This window comes from Emydura macquarii, unplaced genomic scaffold, assembly GCF_026122565.2.
Source record: "Emydura macquarii macquarii isolate MOO-44397 ecotype Brisbane River unplaced genomic scaffold, CSIRO-AGI_Emac_v2 contig_75, whole genome shotgun sequence".
Classification (NCBI taxonomy): Eukaryota; Metazoa; Chordata; order Testudines; family Chelidae; genus Emydura; species Emydura macquarii.
In genome coordinates this window covers 2,221,410-2,235,304 of record NW_027130212.1, presented here as the reverse complement: position 1 = coordinate 2,235,304, position 13,895 = coordinate 2,221,410, and the positions used below count along the sequence as shown (strand labels likewise).

The following is a 13,895-nucleotide window of genomic DNA, read 5'->3' as shown; positions in this document are numbered from 1 at the left end:
CCTATTGAATCAGGTACTACTGAAATAAAATTGACTTTGGTTATTTAGTTCCTTGTCAAATTATGGACATAATTGTTGTTTAACGTAAAATGTGATTTTAACTACACTAAAGTAATGTTGAGGTTTTAACACAACAACAAAAACCAGGAAATCGATTGTTAAGACTTGCAATTTTGACTTTCACCTTTCCATTATGCACAACTATAGGAGCAAAAGGAGGGGCCCATTCCAAGATACCTAAAGGGAATTAAAAGTTTTAGGTACATGATGAAAGGATTGGAAACATTCCATAGAATCTATAAAAACACTACTCCAATACTACTTTCATACCTAAGCACAGAGGAAAGATAGTCTTGTGATTAAGGCATTGGTCTGAGTGTCAAGAGATGTGTTCTTGATTCTGCCACAGATTCCTTGTGTGATCTTGGGCAAGTAAGTGCTTAACCTTTCCATTCTTTTGTTTCCCCATCTGTAAAATGGGGCTAACTCATCCCTGATTCAGGGGTTCCCAAACTTTTTTCCTTGAGGCCCACCAGCGCAGCTGCAGCAGGCACTGTGGCCCACTATTAACACTTCTTGAGGAAAGTTATTAATTTTAATTAGTACATACATATAAACTATAACTGTAAATAAATAACATACGTTTCCTTTTCGTTTTAATGTAAACAGTTGTAATGATAGAAATCCCTAGCAATATGCACTCAAAGAATCATGATCTATGCCTCAAGATCTTTGAAACCATACAGTTAAGTAAAACTACACTTTAAAAAATGTTGAGAGCAAAATGTGGTGTTCAAACAGGGAAAACACAATTTTGTATAAAACTGAACAAGATTACACAAGTCATGTGGCACTAAAGATTTATTAAGAGCTTGACTAGAGAATGCAGTTGCACTGGTGGATCACCAGGACTGTGAATGGCCCACCTGCTGTGGCTCAGCATGTGGGAACCCCTGCCTTAGCTCTTGGCAGTGTTCCAAGGCCATCCTTTAAATATTTGTTAGGCACTCAGATATTGTGATGATGAGCTACATAGAAAACCCTGCAATAAATACATTAAGTAAACACAAGGTAAAAATGTGAGCTTTAGCTGTGGATTGTTGTTTTATTCTCACAAGCATAATATAATTTTAAAGTATACTTTTAATAACTTATGTGTTAATAATGATGATTTTCTTTTCAAGAAGAACGTCGTTTGGGGGGATAAAAAACCATTAATTTTAGCTAAGCTTGTTTAAGTTGTTATTTTATTTCCCTCTAGATGAAATTTACTTGTTTCATTCCTGAGTGTCTTTGCCTCAACAATGCTGCTTGGTAGTAGGCTATTTTTACATTTCTTATTCTCTAAGCAAAAAAACCTATTTCCTTACATTAGTTTTGAAGTTGTTCTATTCTGGATTCATGTTGCATCTAGTGGGCTAAAATCAACTCCTGATGATGCTCTTTAAATAGCAAAACTTAAATTTGAAGTAGAAAGCTATAATTATAATGTAATACTTTTTTCAAAAAATATAACAACATTGCAGGTCATTTCCTTTGTCACTATAACTATGTGTCTGTGTGTGTTGCTTATGTTCTATAGTATTACAATTAATGCAGCTGACCTAAGTGATATTTTTAAAATATTACAATACAATCTTTTTTATAATGTACTGAGTCAGAAATTAATACATGGGACTGAGTTCTCTATGAATTTATGAAGAATAAATCTTAGATCAACTCATTTGGATTTATAAATAGTAGGAGTTTTGTATTCTAATGGCCCATTAGATAACATTCAGATTTTAAAATGTTCCAGAATAAACATTGAGACATTTACTGATTTCTCCATCAAATTTAAAAGTATGTATTATTAAATTATGCTCATTACCCAAAGTCAATATCAAACTAATGTACACACTAAAAGTCATTATAAGTAATAACTGAAATATCCTGTATAATGAATAGATGTTTGCGGATTTCAGGATGAAATGGAACTGCATATATATATTACTAGCTAGTTTAAACTTAAACTTGACACATTTCAGTATCTCCATAACACCAATGAACTCCTAAAAGATAATATCTGAATAATACTGAAATGTGTCAAGTTTGTTTAAACTAGCTAGCAATCCAAAATTAAAACATTAGACAAAACTTCAAGACCAGAAAATAAATTGTATTTAATTTAATTCTATTAGGTTTCCCCTCTCAGCCCCAAATATGCTCACTGTGACAAACTAGCACTCAATAATATTGGACCAAATTCTACTTTCTGTTATACGTGTGCAATTTACTTTACTTACTTACTTACAGTTACTTTATTGAGGTTTCCTGAGTGTAACTGAAGATAGAATTTAGCTAATTTAACCTACTTTAAAGTATCATCTTCTAAGAAATGTTACATTTGCAGCAATAAAAGAGCAACTAATAAAGTAATAAAAATATCCAGTAAAACAATTTTTGAAAAAAGGGAAAATCTATTTTTCCCATCGTATGTGCCTCCTTTGCATTTCAGAAATTATTCAGGGTTACAAATATTAATTTAAAATACTTTATTCTCTTCTGTTCAAGTTTTAAGACCACACTTTTTATCATGGTATCTAACTCTTTTATGCATAATTCTTACATTTTTCTAAGATGATATTACATGTTGCCAGAACATGGTACTTAGCTACCTCATGTGGTGGTGTTATCATATTTAGAGCAACTCAAAAATAGTAAACAATTTTTTCAGAGATATCTCACTGTATACTGTTCACTATTTTCCATCATATTGAGAGATATATTTCTACCTTGAAGTTAATAATTTCAATTTTATACATTTCAAATGTTATAAAAAGACAGGTATCTTGGGCAATTGGTTTCATGGAGAGAAGACAAATATGAAATCAAACAAACCATGGAGCCACTCATGAATGTATAGTGTTATATACACAGTCATATACCTGGCAAATAGGACTAAAAGAATCCTGGAACATATTGTTCTTTGATTTCACTCACAAGCAGTACAAGTACCTGCACTGGATCTTGTTTGTCAAGATTGCCTACTGCACGGTCTGATCAAGGCAGATAGCCAATAGCACTGAGTCAACTGCAAAAGAGAGTTAGCCACTAGCTCTCCAGTTCATTCCACTGAATGGGAGCACATGGTGGACCAAATTAGAGTTGTCTCCTGTTGCTGTGGGACTGTTCTCATTCAGTATGCCCATGCCCTACTAAAGAACCATGAGAAAGCCCAGGATTACTAGGAGTGAGATTCTTTGTAAGTGAGGGCAAAATTGTGATATTTGACACTAGTTACTCTCACATGCCCCTTAGAAGAGTCTCCAAACATTTAGAGAGAGAAATTGTTTGTTCCTTAACCTCCTAAAACATATCAACTAAAAGAGTCTTAGTTTAGTGCCTCACCAATACTTTTCTGACACTCCTGCTCCTGATCTGATTCTGTAAGGTGCTTCATGAGCTATTTGAGGTGCCCTGCCAAAGAAGGCGGGAGGATGTGCCATTTCTCAATGATAGCTACATTCTCTGCTTACTATACTTGTATCCAGCATAACAACTGAAATGTGATTGTATATTGTGGTCATCCAAAGAACCTAGGTATGACATGTGGCCCACTGATTGAGACATAGCTCCCCATTATTGTTGAAAATAAAACAATTACAGAATTATATGCAGAAAAAAGTAGAACTTTCTGTACCTTAATACTATAGGCAGGCTTGAAAATCCAGTAGGGTTCAGTGGTATGTGTGACATCACCATCAGGATTCCAGCTGTGACATCAGATGAGAGCTTGTGATGACATTGTGATGTAGCGAATGAACTAATGAGCAATAGCATTATGCAGAATGTTTAACTGGAACATTCAGCACAGAACCTTAGAGTTGCAATTTTTGAATACGCATGAGTTCTTTGGCATTTCTCTCCTCTCCAACACCTCGCTCATTTTTCAAAAGATACGACCTGGAATGACTTGACACCTACATTATAATATGATTGGAAAGAAAAAACAACCTACATTATTTACAATGTATAATTGAAGACCACATTGTGCCGGTTTTTTAGTTTTATATTTTATTAAGGTTAAAAAAGATAGTGAAGTGCAATTAGTTGAAAGCACATAAAGAGATTTTTTGTGCACAGGAATATAGTTTTCTAAAAAAAGTATTAGAAAACCAGAAAATTGAGTTAAGATTAAATTTAATGACACCCAAATATTTGAAAGAATGGAAATGTACAGTTAATGTCACCCTTGCTAACAACCTTAACTCTGTCTCAGCAGCAAGGCAGAAGTTTGAAATACGCTTATCCATCCATAATAAACAATAGCACAAAACTAAAGATTTCTTACTCTAAATTATATAATTGATACTTTATTGCTTTTGTATTAACAAATAGCATACTGAAGGCAATCATCAACAACCATTCACAAAGATTTAAAGTGTCACCAACTATGTACGTTTTTTCATAAGGCACAAAAGTAGCCCCTCTCTGTGAATACTATTTACTCACATTTATGACAACACTGTAGTGACAGAAAAGGGAAAAGTTTGTGGTTACAGAGCATCATGCTTCAAGTCAGAGACATGTATATTTGAAACCAATGTTCTGTGGGACACCTTGTCGAATTCTCCACCCTCAAACTGTAGAGATATAGTTTCAAATGTAATAGGTCTACAGTTCTTATAAAAATAGTGTAATGAATTTCCCCTCCCCAGTAGCTGGGTTGCAGATGTGTTTTGCTTGATTTAAGATGGAGGGATGGAAAGTGAAAATAAATGTATTCTTGCGGGTGTTGCTGCCTATGGCAAGCTCCGGGGGAGACAGGTGCTTCTGCAATACTGCCAACCATGACTAAGCTATTGGCTTAAAAATCATGAAACTTTAAAAATAAATAAATAAATAAACTGTGAGTTCTTTTTAATTTAAGTTCTTTCTGAGTATTGAGCTTTTAGGATTCACAATTTTCAAGCTTTTCTCTTCAGGCATAAGGCTCAAAACATTTTATAATGAAAGTTATGATTATCACATAATCACTTTAATTCCAGGTGCTGCAGCTTTCTGGAAAAAGCAAACCAAAAACACTCCTATATCAAAAGACTGAAGATAAAATCCACAAGAGGTGGAAACACTGCTTCTGTGTGTGGGATCTGGCTGCATTAAAGGACTGTTTAAAACCACATGATCTAACTTTTGTCATTCAGATACCTCTGATACTGTTTCATGATGAAAGGAAGATGGTGGTGGCAGTGTAAATTTGTCGATCCAATGGCTTTTCCACTTAAATTTATAGAAAAAGTAGTTGATCCCAAAATATTGCATCTTACAACGTAGTGTTGAGGGGGAACAAGGCAGAAAAGATAGAGGCTGTTATTTCAGGTGGCATGTAGCCTTCCCCTCCTGTGAGATTCTCATTCTTCAGGAAAAGTCAGAGGACTTGTTATAGGAGGTAGCTGTTTATATGTACTGCAGGTTAGGTGCCTTTCCTGGCTGCAGACTTCTTAAGGTCTGTAGGAAAAAGTCTATGGCCCCTCCGCCCGCTCCCCAAGTTGTAGTGATCTCCAGTGTAACACATTCTAATCCTCTGTGGTAACTGTGGAGGACCAGGAGCTCTATAACCATAAGAACAGCTATACTGGATCAGACCAATGGTCCATCTAGCCCAGTATCCTGTCTTCCAAAAGTGGCCAATGCCAGGTGCTTCAAAGGGAATGAAGAGAACAGGGCAATTATCAAGTCCATCATCCACACACAGCTTCTGGCAGTCTGAAACTAGAGACCCCCAGAGTATGGGGTTGTATCCCTCACCATCTTGACTAATTCCCACTAATGGACATAACCTTAATTAACTTACCTATTTATTTTTTAAACCCAGTTATAGTTTTGGCTTTCAGAACATCCCTTGGAAATAAGTTCCACAGGTTGAGCATGTGTTGTGAAGACGTACTTCCTTTTGTTTGTTTTAAACCTGCTGCCTAATAATTTCATTAGGTGACCCCTGCTTCTTGTGTTATGTGAAGGAGTAAATAACACTTCCTTATTCACTTTTTTCACACCATTCATGATTTTATAGACCTCTATGATATTACCCTCCTTAGTTCTCTCTTTTCTAAGCAGAAAAATCCCACTCTTTTTAATCTCTCCACATATGGAAGCTGGTCCATACTTTAATCATTTTGTTGCCCTTCTCTGTACCTTTTCCAAATGTAATATATCGTTTTGTTTTCTTTTTTGATGGGGAAACCAGAATTTTATGCAGTATTCAAGCTTTGGGTATACAATGGATTTATATAGTGGCATGATGATATTTACCGTCTTATTATCTATCCCTTTCCTGATTGTTCCTAACATTGTTAGCTTTTTTGACTGCTGCTGCACATTGAGCAGATGTTTTCAGAGAACTATCCACAATGACTCCAAGATTTCTTTCTTAATTGGTAACGGCTAATTTGGGTCCTGAAGGCTGGTGACACAGTCCAGCCAGCAGCGTTGCAACCCTTCCTCAGGCCCAGGCTCCAAGGAACGCCACAGCGCCTTTGTCGAGGTGAATAAGCTTCCTGTTTATGAGTCTGTAGCCCCGGCCCCCAGGCAGGCAGGCTTCCCTGGCAATCTGTAGCCCCCTGGCTCTCCCATAGGGCAGGGCTGGTAAGAGGTCTACGGCTACCCGGCCTTCCAACAGGTGGCAGTCTATTGCCCCCGGCCCTCCGACAGGGCGGGGCAGGCAACAGAGTCTTTAGCCCCTGGCTTGCAAGCGGGGCTGAAAAGTACCAAGGTCCTATGGCCCCCGCTCTCAAACAGTGGGGGTGGTGAGTAGTCTGGTGCCCCCAGCCCGCAGGCGGGGTGGGGCAGATGAGAAGTCTGTTGCCCTCAAGTAGGTGGGGCACGTACAGTCTACAGCCCCCGGCCCTCAAGCCAGGCAGGGCTGGTGTGGCAATCAATAGCTCTCAGTCCTCAAGCGGGCAGGGCAGGCACAGTGGTCTATAGCTCCCGGCCTTACAATCAGGCGGGGCTGGCAAAGCTTGGGGTCCTCTGGCCAGCAGTGTAGAGGATGCCAAGCACTCCTAGGGTGGTTAGGGAAGGGGGTAGGGGGATGCAACACGCTGACTGACTCAGTCACACTCAGCCACTCTCTGGTCGGCTGTCCCTGGGCTACTTCCTCCCACCCAATCCCCAAGTACCTGCATCCACGTAGCTTCCTCCGGGTCACTGGAGGAGGAAGCAAATGGCCGTCCTGTGAGTCCCTCACCATCGACTGGTAGCAGGTCCGGGAACTCCTTAGGGTCGTCCATGGAGGGTAGCTCCTCCAGGTAACAGTGGTTCCTCCAGCCCACGAGGTTTAGTCCACTCCGGTGGGCCCCCCACGTCCGGCAGCTCCTCCAAGTCAGGGCCGGCCTTAGGGCATTTCTCCCACCCAGTGGGCTTGGGTAGCTGCTCCCAGCTGCTAGGGTCCGGCGGCCCTACCCAGTCACCAGGGTCTGGCGCCCCTTTCCAGTCACTCGGGCTCGGCAATCCAGGCAGGCTTTGGAGGCTACAGTTGCTTCAAATTGCGGCAAGGCCTGGGTCAGGCCTAGACCACAGCCTCTGGGAAGACACGGCTGCCTCTGGCGGCAGCTTCCCCCTGACTGAGCTGCTGGGCCTACCTTCTATACTTCCTTCCCTGGCCCTGACTCCGCCCCTCTGCTTCCGGATGGCTAGGTTCTGCAGAGCCGGGTTCTGTCCAGCGGGGTTGTCGCGACCCTTCCTTGGGCCCAGGCTCCAAGGAAGGCCACAGCGTCTTGTTACAGGTCCCAACATTTTGGATTTATAGTTGGGATTATATCTTGCAATGTGCATTACTTTGCGTTTATCAACATTGAATTTCATCTGCCATTTTGTTGCCCAGTCACCCAGTTTAGTGAGATCCCTTTGTAACTCTTCACATAAGCTTTGGACTTAACTATCTTGATTAATTTGGTATCATCTGCAAATTTTGCTGCCTCACTTACCCCTTTTTCAACATCATTTATGAATATGTTGAACAGTACTAGTCCCATACAGACTCCTGGGGGACACCGCTATTAATCTATCTCCATTTTGAAAACTGACCATTTATTCCTACCCTTATTTTTCTGTCTTTTAACCAGTTACTGATCTAGGGGAGGATCTTCCCTCTTATTCCATGACTGTTTACTTTGCTTAAGAGCCTTTGCTGAGGGATCATGTCAAAGGCTTTCTGAAAGTCCAAGTACATGATATTCACTGGATCACCCTTTTCCATGTTTGTTGACCCCTTAAAAAGTTCTGACAGATTGGTGAGGCATGATTTGCCTTTACAAAAACTGTGTTGAACCTTCCCCAACAAATTATATTCACCCATGTGTCTGATAAATTTTGTTTTTACTATATTTTCAACCAGTTTGCCTGGGTACTGAAGTTAGGCTTACTGGCCTGTAATTGCCAGAATCACTTATGGAACCTTTTAAAAAAAATTGGTGTCACATTAGCTATTCTCCAGTCATCAGGAGGATAACTAATACAATCTAATTCTATCACTCTACAGGGTAGCTGGCTGGGCATAAAGCCAGCATCAACCTAGGCTAAATCTGGTCCACTGTATCTATAATGTCATTATGCTCTACTGAATATTTTTTTCCTTGGGAAAAAAATAGCCAAAAGTTTGAAAACCTCTGGTCTTCTATTAACAAGCAAAAATGTGATTCAGTGTACCACTTGGCTGTTATAGGTCCCTCGGCACATGTGCTGAATCAGGTAATTTGCCATATCCAATTCTGGATATGACTCTGAACATACACTAGGGTTGGATCTATGAAATCATTAATTGAATTACCTTCTGGATGTGACAAATGATGTATTAGTCTGTGCTCCCCTTGCGGTTTCTGAGGCATTAAGCCTAATGGGGATAATCAAATGTATGGAGATAGATTTGAGCCAAGGCTTTCCTGCTCTACATAATTTCCTTATGCAGTTTATGCAAATCCACTTTTCCTAGTTGCAATGCTGGCTTAAGACTATTTTTTCCAATTTGAAAAGAACAAGAACAATATGAATTTACTTTTCACCCTATTCTGAGCTATTCTAAAATATCACTCCAAGATTAAAATATTTTTATTAAAGGATTCCTGTATAATAGATAGCTTTAGCTTAATTACATGACTTTACTAACTTTGTTGTGTTGTGTATTCTTGTTCTCTATATGTTGAATTCCCTCCTTGAGATGCTTCTTATTTTACCATTCAGGCTTTTATAAGCTTTTGTCCATTTGTAATAACTAATATCAATTGTAGCTTTTCTACAGCTTTCTTCTCAGTAGAGATTCACAAAGTTGAAAGCTAATCTCTTTCCAACCTTCCCCAGAGTTGTTGGGGATTGCAAATACATTTTTGGGCTCAGGCTGTGATAGTGTTATGGACCAACAATTAAGTTGATCTGGACTTCAGTTAATTTCATACATATTCAGATCTGGAATTTAGGTTCAGGATCATCTCTATTTTAAAGTACACTAAATTCAATTTACTTTTTTACTGACAGTGCTTGCTTTGCTTTGGAACCACTTCACTGTTTGTCCATATCTTGCAGAAAAGGTGTAATTTATTTAAGGTCAGCTCTGGACCTGTTTTCTGGCAGGCACAAATGTAACCTGTGTTGCACATATACCTAATCCCTGGTTTGTAATGTATCCATGCTGTACCAAAAGTGCATAGCCATAAACTTTATTCCAAAGATTTTAACTTTCTAATATATCTCTTTGTGAACTATTGTTTATGTATGATAAGACAATATGTATTTTAAATTCTAGTAGATTTCAAGTCCTCTGTAAATTCTATATAAATGATTTAGGTAAAATATGCAGGAAAGGAAAAGTAGCAGTTGGTTGAGCTTTCCTAATCTTCTCCATGTTTGTTTAAAGAGATATTTACATATGAGAAGGCCTTTCCATTCATTTCTACTTGGATATGCTCTATTATTCAATTGATGGGTATTCTCACTTGCCACCAGAATTCTGGGGTATTTAACTTATTCCTCAGTTTTCTAGAATACTGTAGCTTTTACCAGATTTGATTTTCTACCATTTTATAGTTGATATTCCCCAACCTCAGTAATTTTTAAAATGTGCTTTTGTTTTAATGATAACTATTTTTCTGAAACATATACAATGTTTCTGTAAGAAACAGATTGTGTATTTTTGTGAGATAGATACTAACTACTGAACCTTCAAGACATAATACAATACAATAAGCAGCTAACAGCAATACAGACGTACATGTGCATACACCAGGGCTTTTTCTTGTTTCCCCCCATTATAATTTGATCCTTAATTTTGCTGTAAGAAAGCAATTTATAGAAATTATATTCTCCATGTGACATCCAGTCCCATTTAGATGAGCCTGTGCTTGATTCAGGTGTCAAAATTATTTTGTTGTGAATGTGGATTTTGCCACGGTGATCACAGCCATTGTCACCTTGTGATAGGATTGCTGTAATACCCTCTGCTTTGGGCTGCACCCTAACATCTCTGGGAAACTTCAGCTGCTGCAGAATACGGGACCTCATTTGAGGCGCATTTCTTGAAGAAAATGCATAGTACATTTGTGCTTTACAACCTGCACTAGATTTTCATTCACTTCCTGGTTAAATATATTCTATTGGTTATATACTTTTAAGATCTTAAGTGACTGGGTCCTGCCTATCTCAGATGCCACCATTCTCTTCTCATGATTCCACACCCTAGTTAAATCATAAAGTCACAGAAATGTAGGGCTAGAAGGAACTTCAGGAAATTAACAAATTCAATCCCCTGTACCAAAGCAGGAACTGGTAAATTGAGATCATCCCTGACATGTATTTATCTCACCCGTTCTTAAAATCTTTCAATAATGGGGATTCCCCAACATCCTTTGGAAGCCTATTCCTGAGTTTAACTACCCTTATAGTTAGAAAGCTTTTCCTAATATCTAATGTAAATCTCCCTTGCTGCAGTTTAACCCCATTACTTCTTATCCTATTTCCATAGAGAATAATTGTTCACAGCACACTGCAGTCTTCTTTATAACAGCTCTTAACAGTCTTCAAATATGTTGTTAGGTCCTCCCTCAGTCATCAAAACTAAATACGTCCACTTTTGTTAAATTTTCCTCATAGGTCAAGTTTTCTAAACTTTTAATCATTTTTGTTTCTCTCCTCTGGACTTTCTCCATTTTGTCCTGATCTTTCATAAAGTGTGGCATCCAGAACTGGACACAGTACTCCAGTTTAGGCCTCACCAGTACTGACTAAAGCGTGACAATCACCTCCCATGACTTACATATGACGCACCAGAAAATGATATTAGTCTTTTTGGCAACTGCATCCCATTGTTGGCTCATAAACAAATTGTGATCCATTATAACTTTCAGATCCTTTTTTTCAGTGACTTAGCCACTTATTCCCATTTTGTAGTTGTATATTTGATTTTTTCTTCCTAAGTGTAGTAGAGTGCACTTACCTTTATTGAATTTCATCTGATTGAATTTAGACAAATTCTCCAAATTGTTATGGTCATTTTGAATTCCAATCCCATTCTCTAAAGTGCTAGCAAACCCTCCCAGCTTGGTGTCATTTGCAAATTTAATATGCATACTCACCACTCCATTATCCACGTCTTTAATGAAAATGTTGAATAGTTCCGGACCCAGGACTGATCCCTGTGAGACCCCACTAGATATGTCCTCCCAGTTTGACAATGAATCATTGATAACTACTCTCTGAGTACGGTCTTTTAACCAATTGTGCCACTCACCTAGTAATTTCACCTATATCACATTTCCCTATTTTGCTTATAAGAATGTCATGTGGAACTGTGTCAAAAGCCTTAGTATAATCAAGTTATGTCACATCTACTGCTTCGCCTCTATCCATTAGGCCAGTCACCCTGTCAAAGAAGGAAATTAGGGTGATTTGGCAAATCTTGACAAATCCATGCTGGCTGTTCCTTATAATCTTGTTATCCTCTAGGTGCTAACAAAAGGATTGTTTAATCATTTGTTCCAGTATCTTTTCAGGTACTGAAATTATGCTGTCTGGTCTATAATAGCTTGGGTCTTCTTTTTTTCCCATTTTTAAAGGTAGGTACTATGTTTACCCTTCTCTAGTCATCTGGACCCTCACCCATCCTCATGAGTTCAGATGCACAACCAATTCTTCCCTGTTTATGAGCATGAAGGGGCTCATGAAGGGGCTTAAAACAGGGCATTTACCGTGAAGGGCCATGGAGTATGGAATTTGATTCCCAGATCGCTTTGCCAAAGCCCAGATCTGTTGACCTGCAGGTCATGCTGCAAGGCTCATCTGTTTTTCCAGGGCTTCTGGAGGTTGGAAAAACTGGGGAACCTTTTTTGTTTATAAGTGCTAAGTGTTTTTCAGCTGCTGATTTCAGAAGCAACTTTGTTTGAGGGATGTTTGGTCCTATTTGGGTTTTGTATTGGCTATCCTCTGTTTCCATAACAGCTTAAGCATGAGTGTGTATGCCCTGAATATCAGATTCAGTTCCCTTTTAAAAGCATAATTCAATAAATAATGTACATCTCAGAAACCTGGATTTACCCTTGCTTTTAAGAGGTTGAGAGATGTATTCACTGGGAGGCTTCCGTTCTCCATGATGTATGTACCTGCAGAAATTTATAACCTTCTCATTTGCCTTATAAAAACGCCCATACAGGGTGTGATTTGATCAAAAGCGAGTTAGAAATAACACACAACACCAAATTGGATTAAATCACTAGCAAAAATCAAATCTTGAAGAGGAAAAGTTACTCCTGCCCAGGCAGAACACCTTGTCACCTTCTGCATCCATGCTAATGTCCATTAGTTCAGGAATGTCCAGTAATTTTGAGAAATTATGTGCTATTCAATACAAATTGCATATCCAAAATGCATGATGGGATTGCTGCATTTTGTGGCACATATTGCTGTGGTTAGACATGTTGCACACATACTTTCTTGTCCCTACTATACAGTGTCACTCTTATGTATATTTAGGGGCATGAAAAAAATTGTCTGAATTGAGAGTGACGGTTCTTTCAGTTACCATTCCTACCATTCTCCCTCCTCAACCCATCATCCTAGCACTTGCCACTGCTCTCAGCTTTAGTGCTGTAAGTGTGCTGAACACATCTAATCACAATGCAGGCAAATGCTATGGCAAGCTTTCCCTTTCACAAAGCTGTATTAATGTGAAATTTCAAATTCTGTAGCCCCTCTGCTATTCCATCCTTTATGTAAAAGTGTTTTGAGGCCAAAATCTGCCCTTTAGATTTTACACATAAGTATTATATCTCTGACTTAAGTATTTGAGTATTGCATAAACCTAGGTGTGATTAAATTACTCAGTAGTATAACCTTTGGAAGAGTAAGGTGAACTCCTGCTTATGCTTCAAAATTCAAATCTGGCCATGAGAGCACGTATCTTTCACTACTTATTAAATTAGAGCCAGCTGCTGACTTTTAGAAGAAGATAAAACTGAATACTTCTGAAAATCTTGCTTACTTCTGGTAATATAACATCCACTGTTCAGAACTCCCAGTGATGTCAGTTGTACTTTTCAATCAAAGCCAGTATATACACCTGTTACAGTGGCAGAATTACACCAAAAGGTGATGCTCCTTCACAAAGGCAAATTTGGAAGGAATGTTGAGAATTGCACTTCAAAAAACACATTGTTAGTGTTATACCATTCCTGAGGCTAGACTTCAGCATTTGTTTCAGCATTCATACTTTGTTCTGGTCTCAAAGCACCTAACAGTCTCCTTAGTTTTCTGATGTAAATGTAAACTGATCATTTTAGTCTTTTCACAGACTTACAGTTTTCTTCCAGATCCACCATTTTCTAATAGTGTAATATGTTTTAGTGTTGATTTCAAGGTAATTTCACCCACAT

The 13,895-nt window shown here is 38.6% G+C and overlaps 1 protein-coding gene across 6 annotated transcripts in view; it reads left to right on the top strand.

The window, feature by feature from the left end:
* Positions 1 to 13,895, top strand: part of NCAM2 (neural cell adhesion molecule 2) — a 503,301-nt gene that overhangs the window by 352,777 nt on the left and 136,629 nt on the right. Inside the window, exon 10 of one of the 6 annotated variants that reach the window (XM_067543122.1) lies at positions 5,031 to 5,150. The exons of the other annotated variants lie outside the window; for them this stretch is intronic. Coding sequence (XP_067399223.1) covers positions 5,031 to 5,086 — 56 coding nt within the window. The 3' untranslated portion in view covers positions 5,087 to 5,150. Of the gene's footprint in view, positions 1 to 5,030; positions 5,151 to 13,895 lie in introns of those variants that run through there. 6 annotated transcript variants of the gene reach the window in all.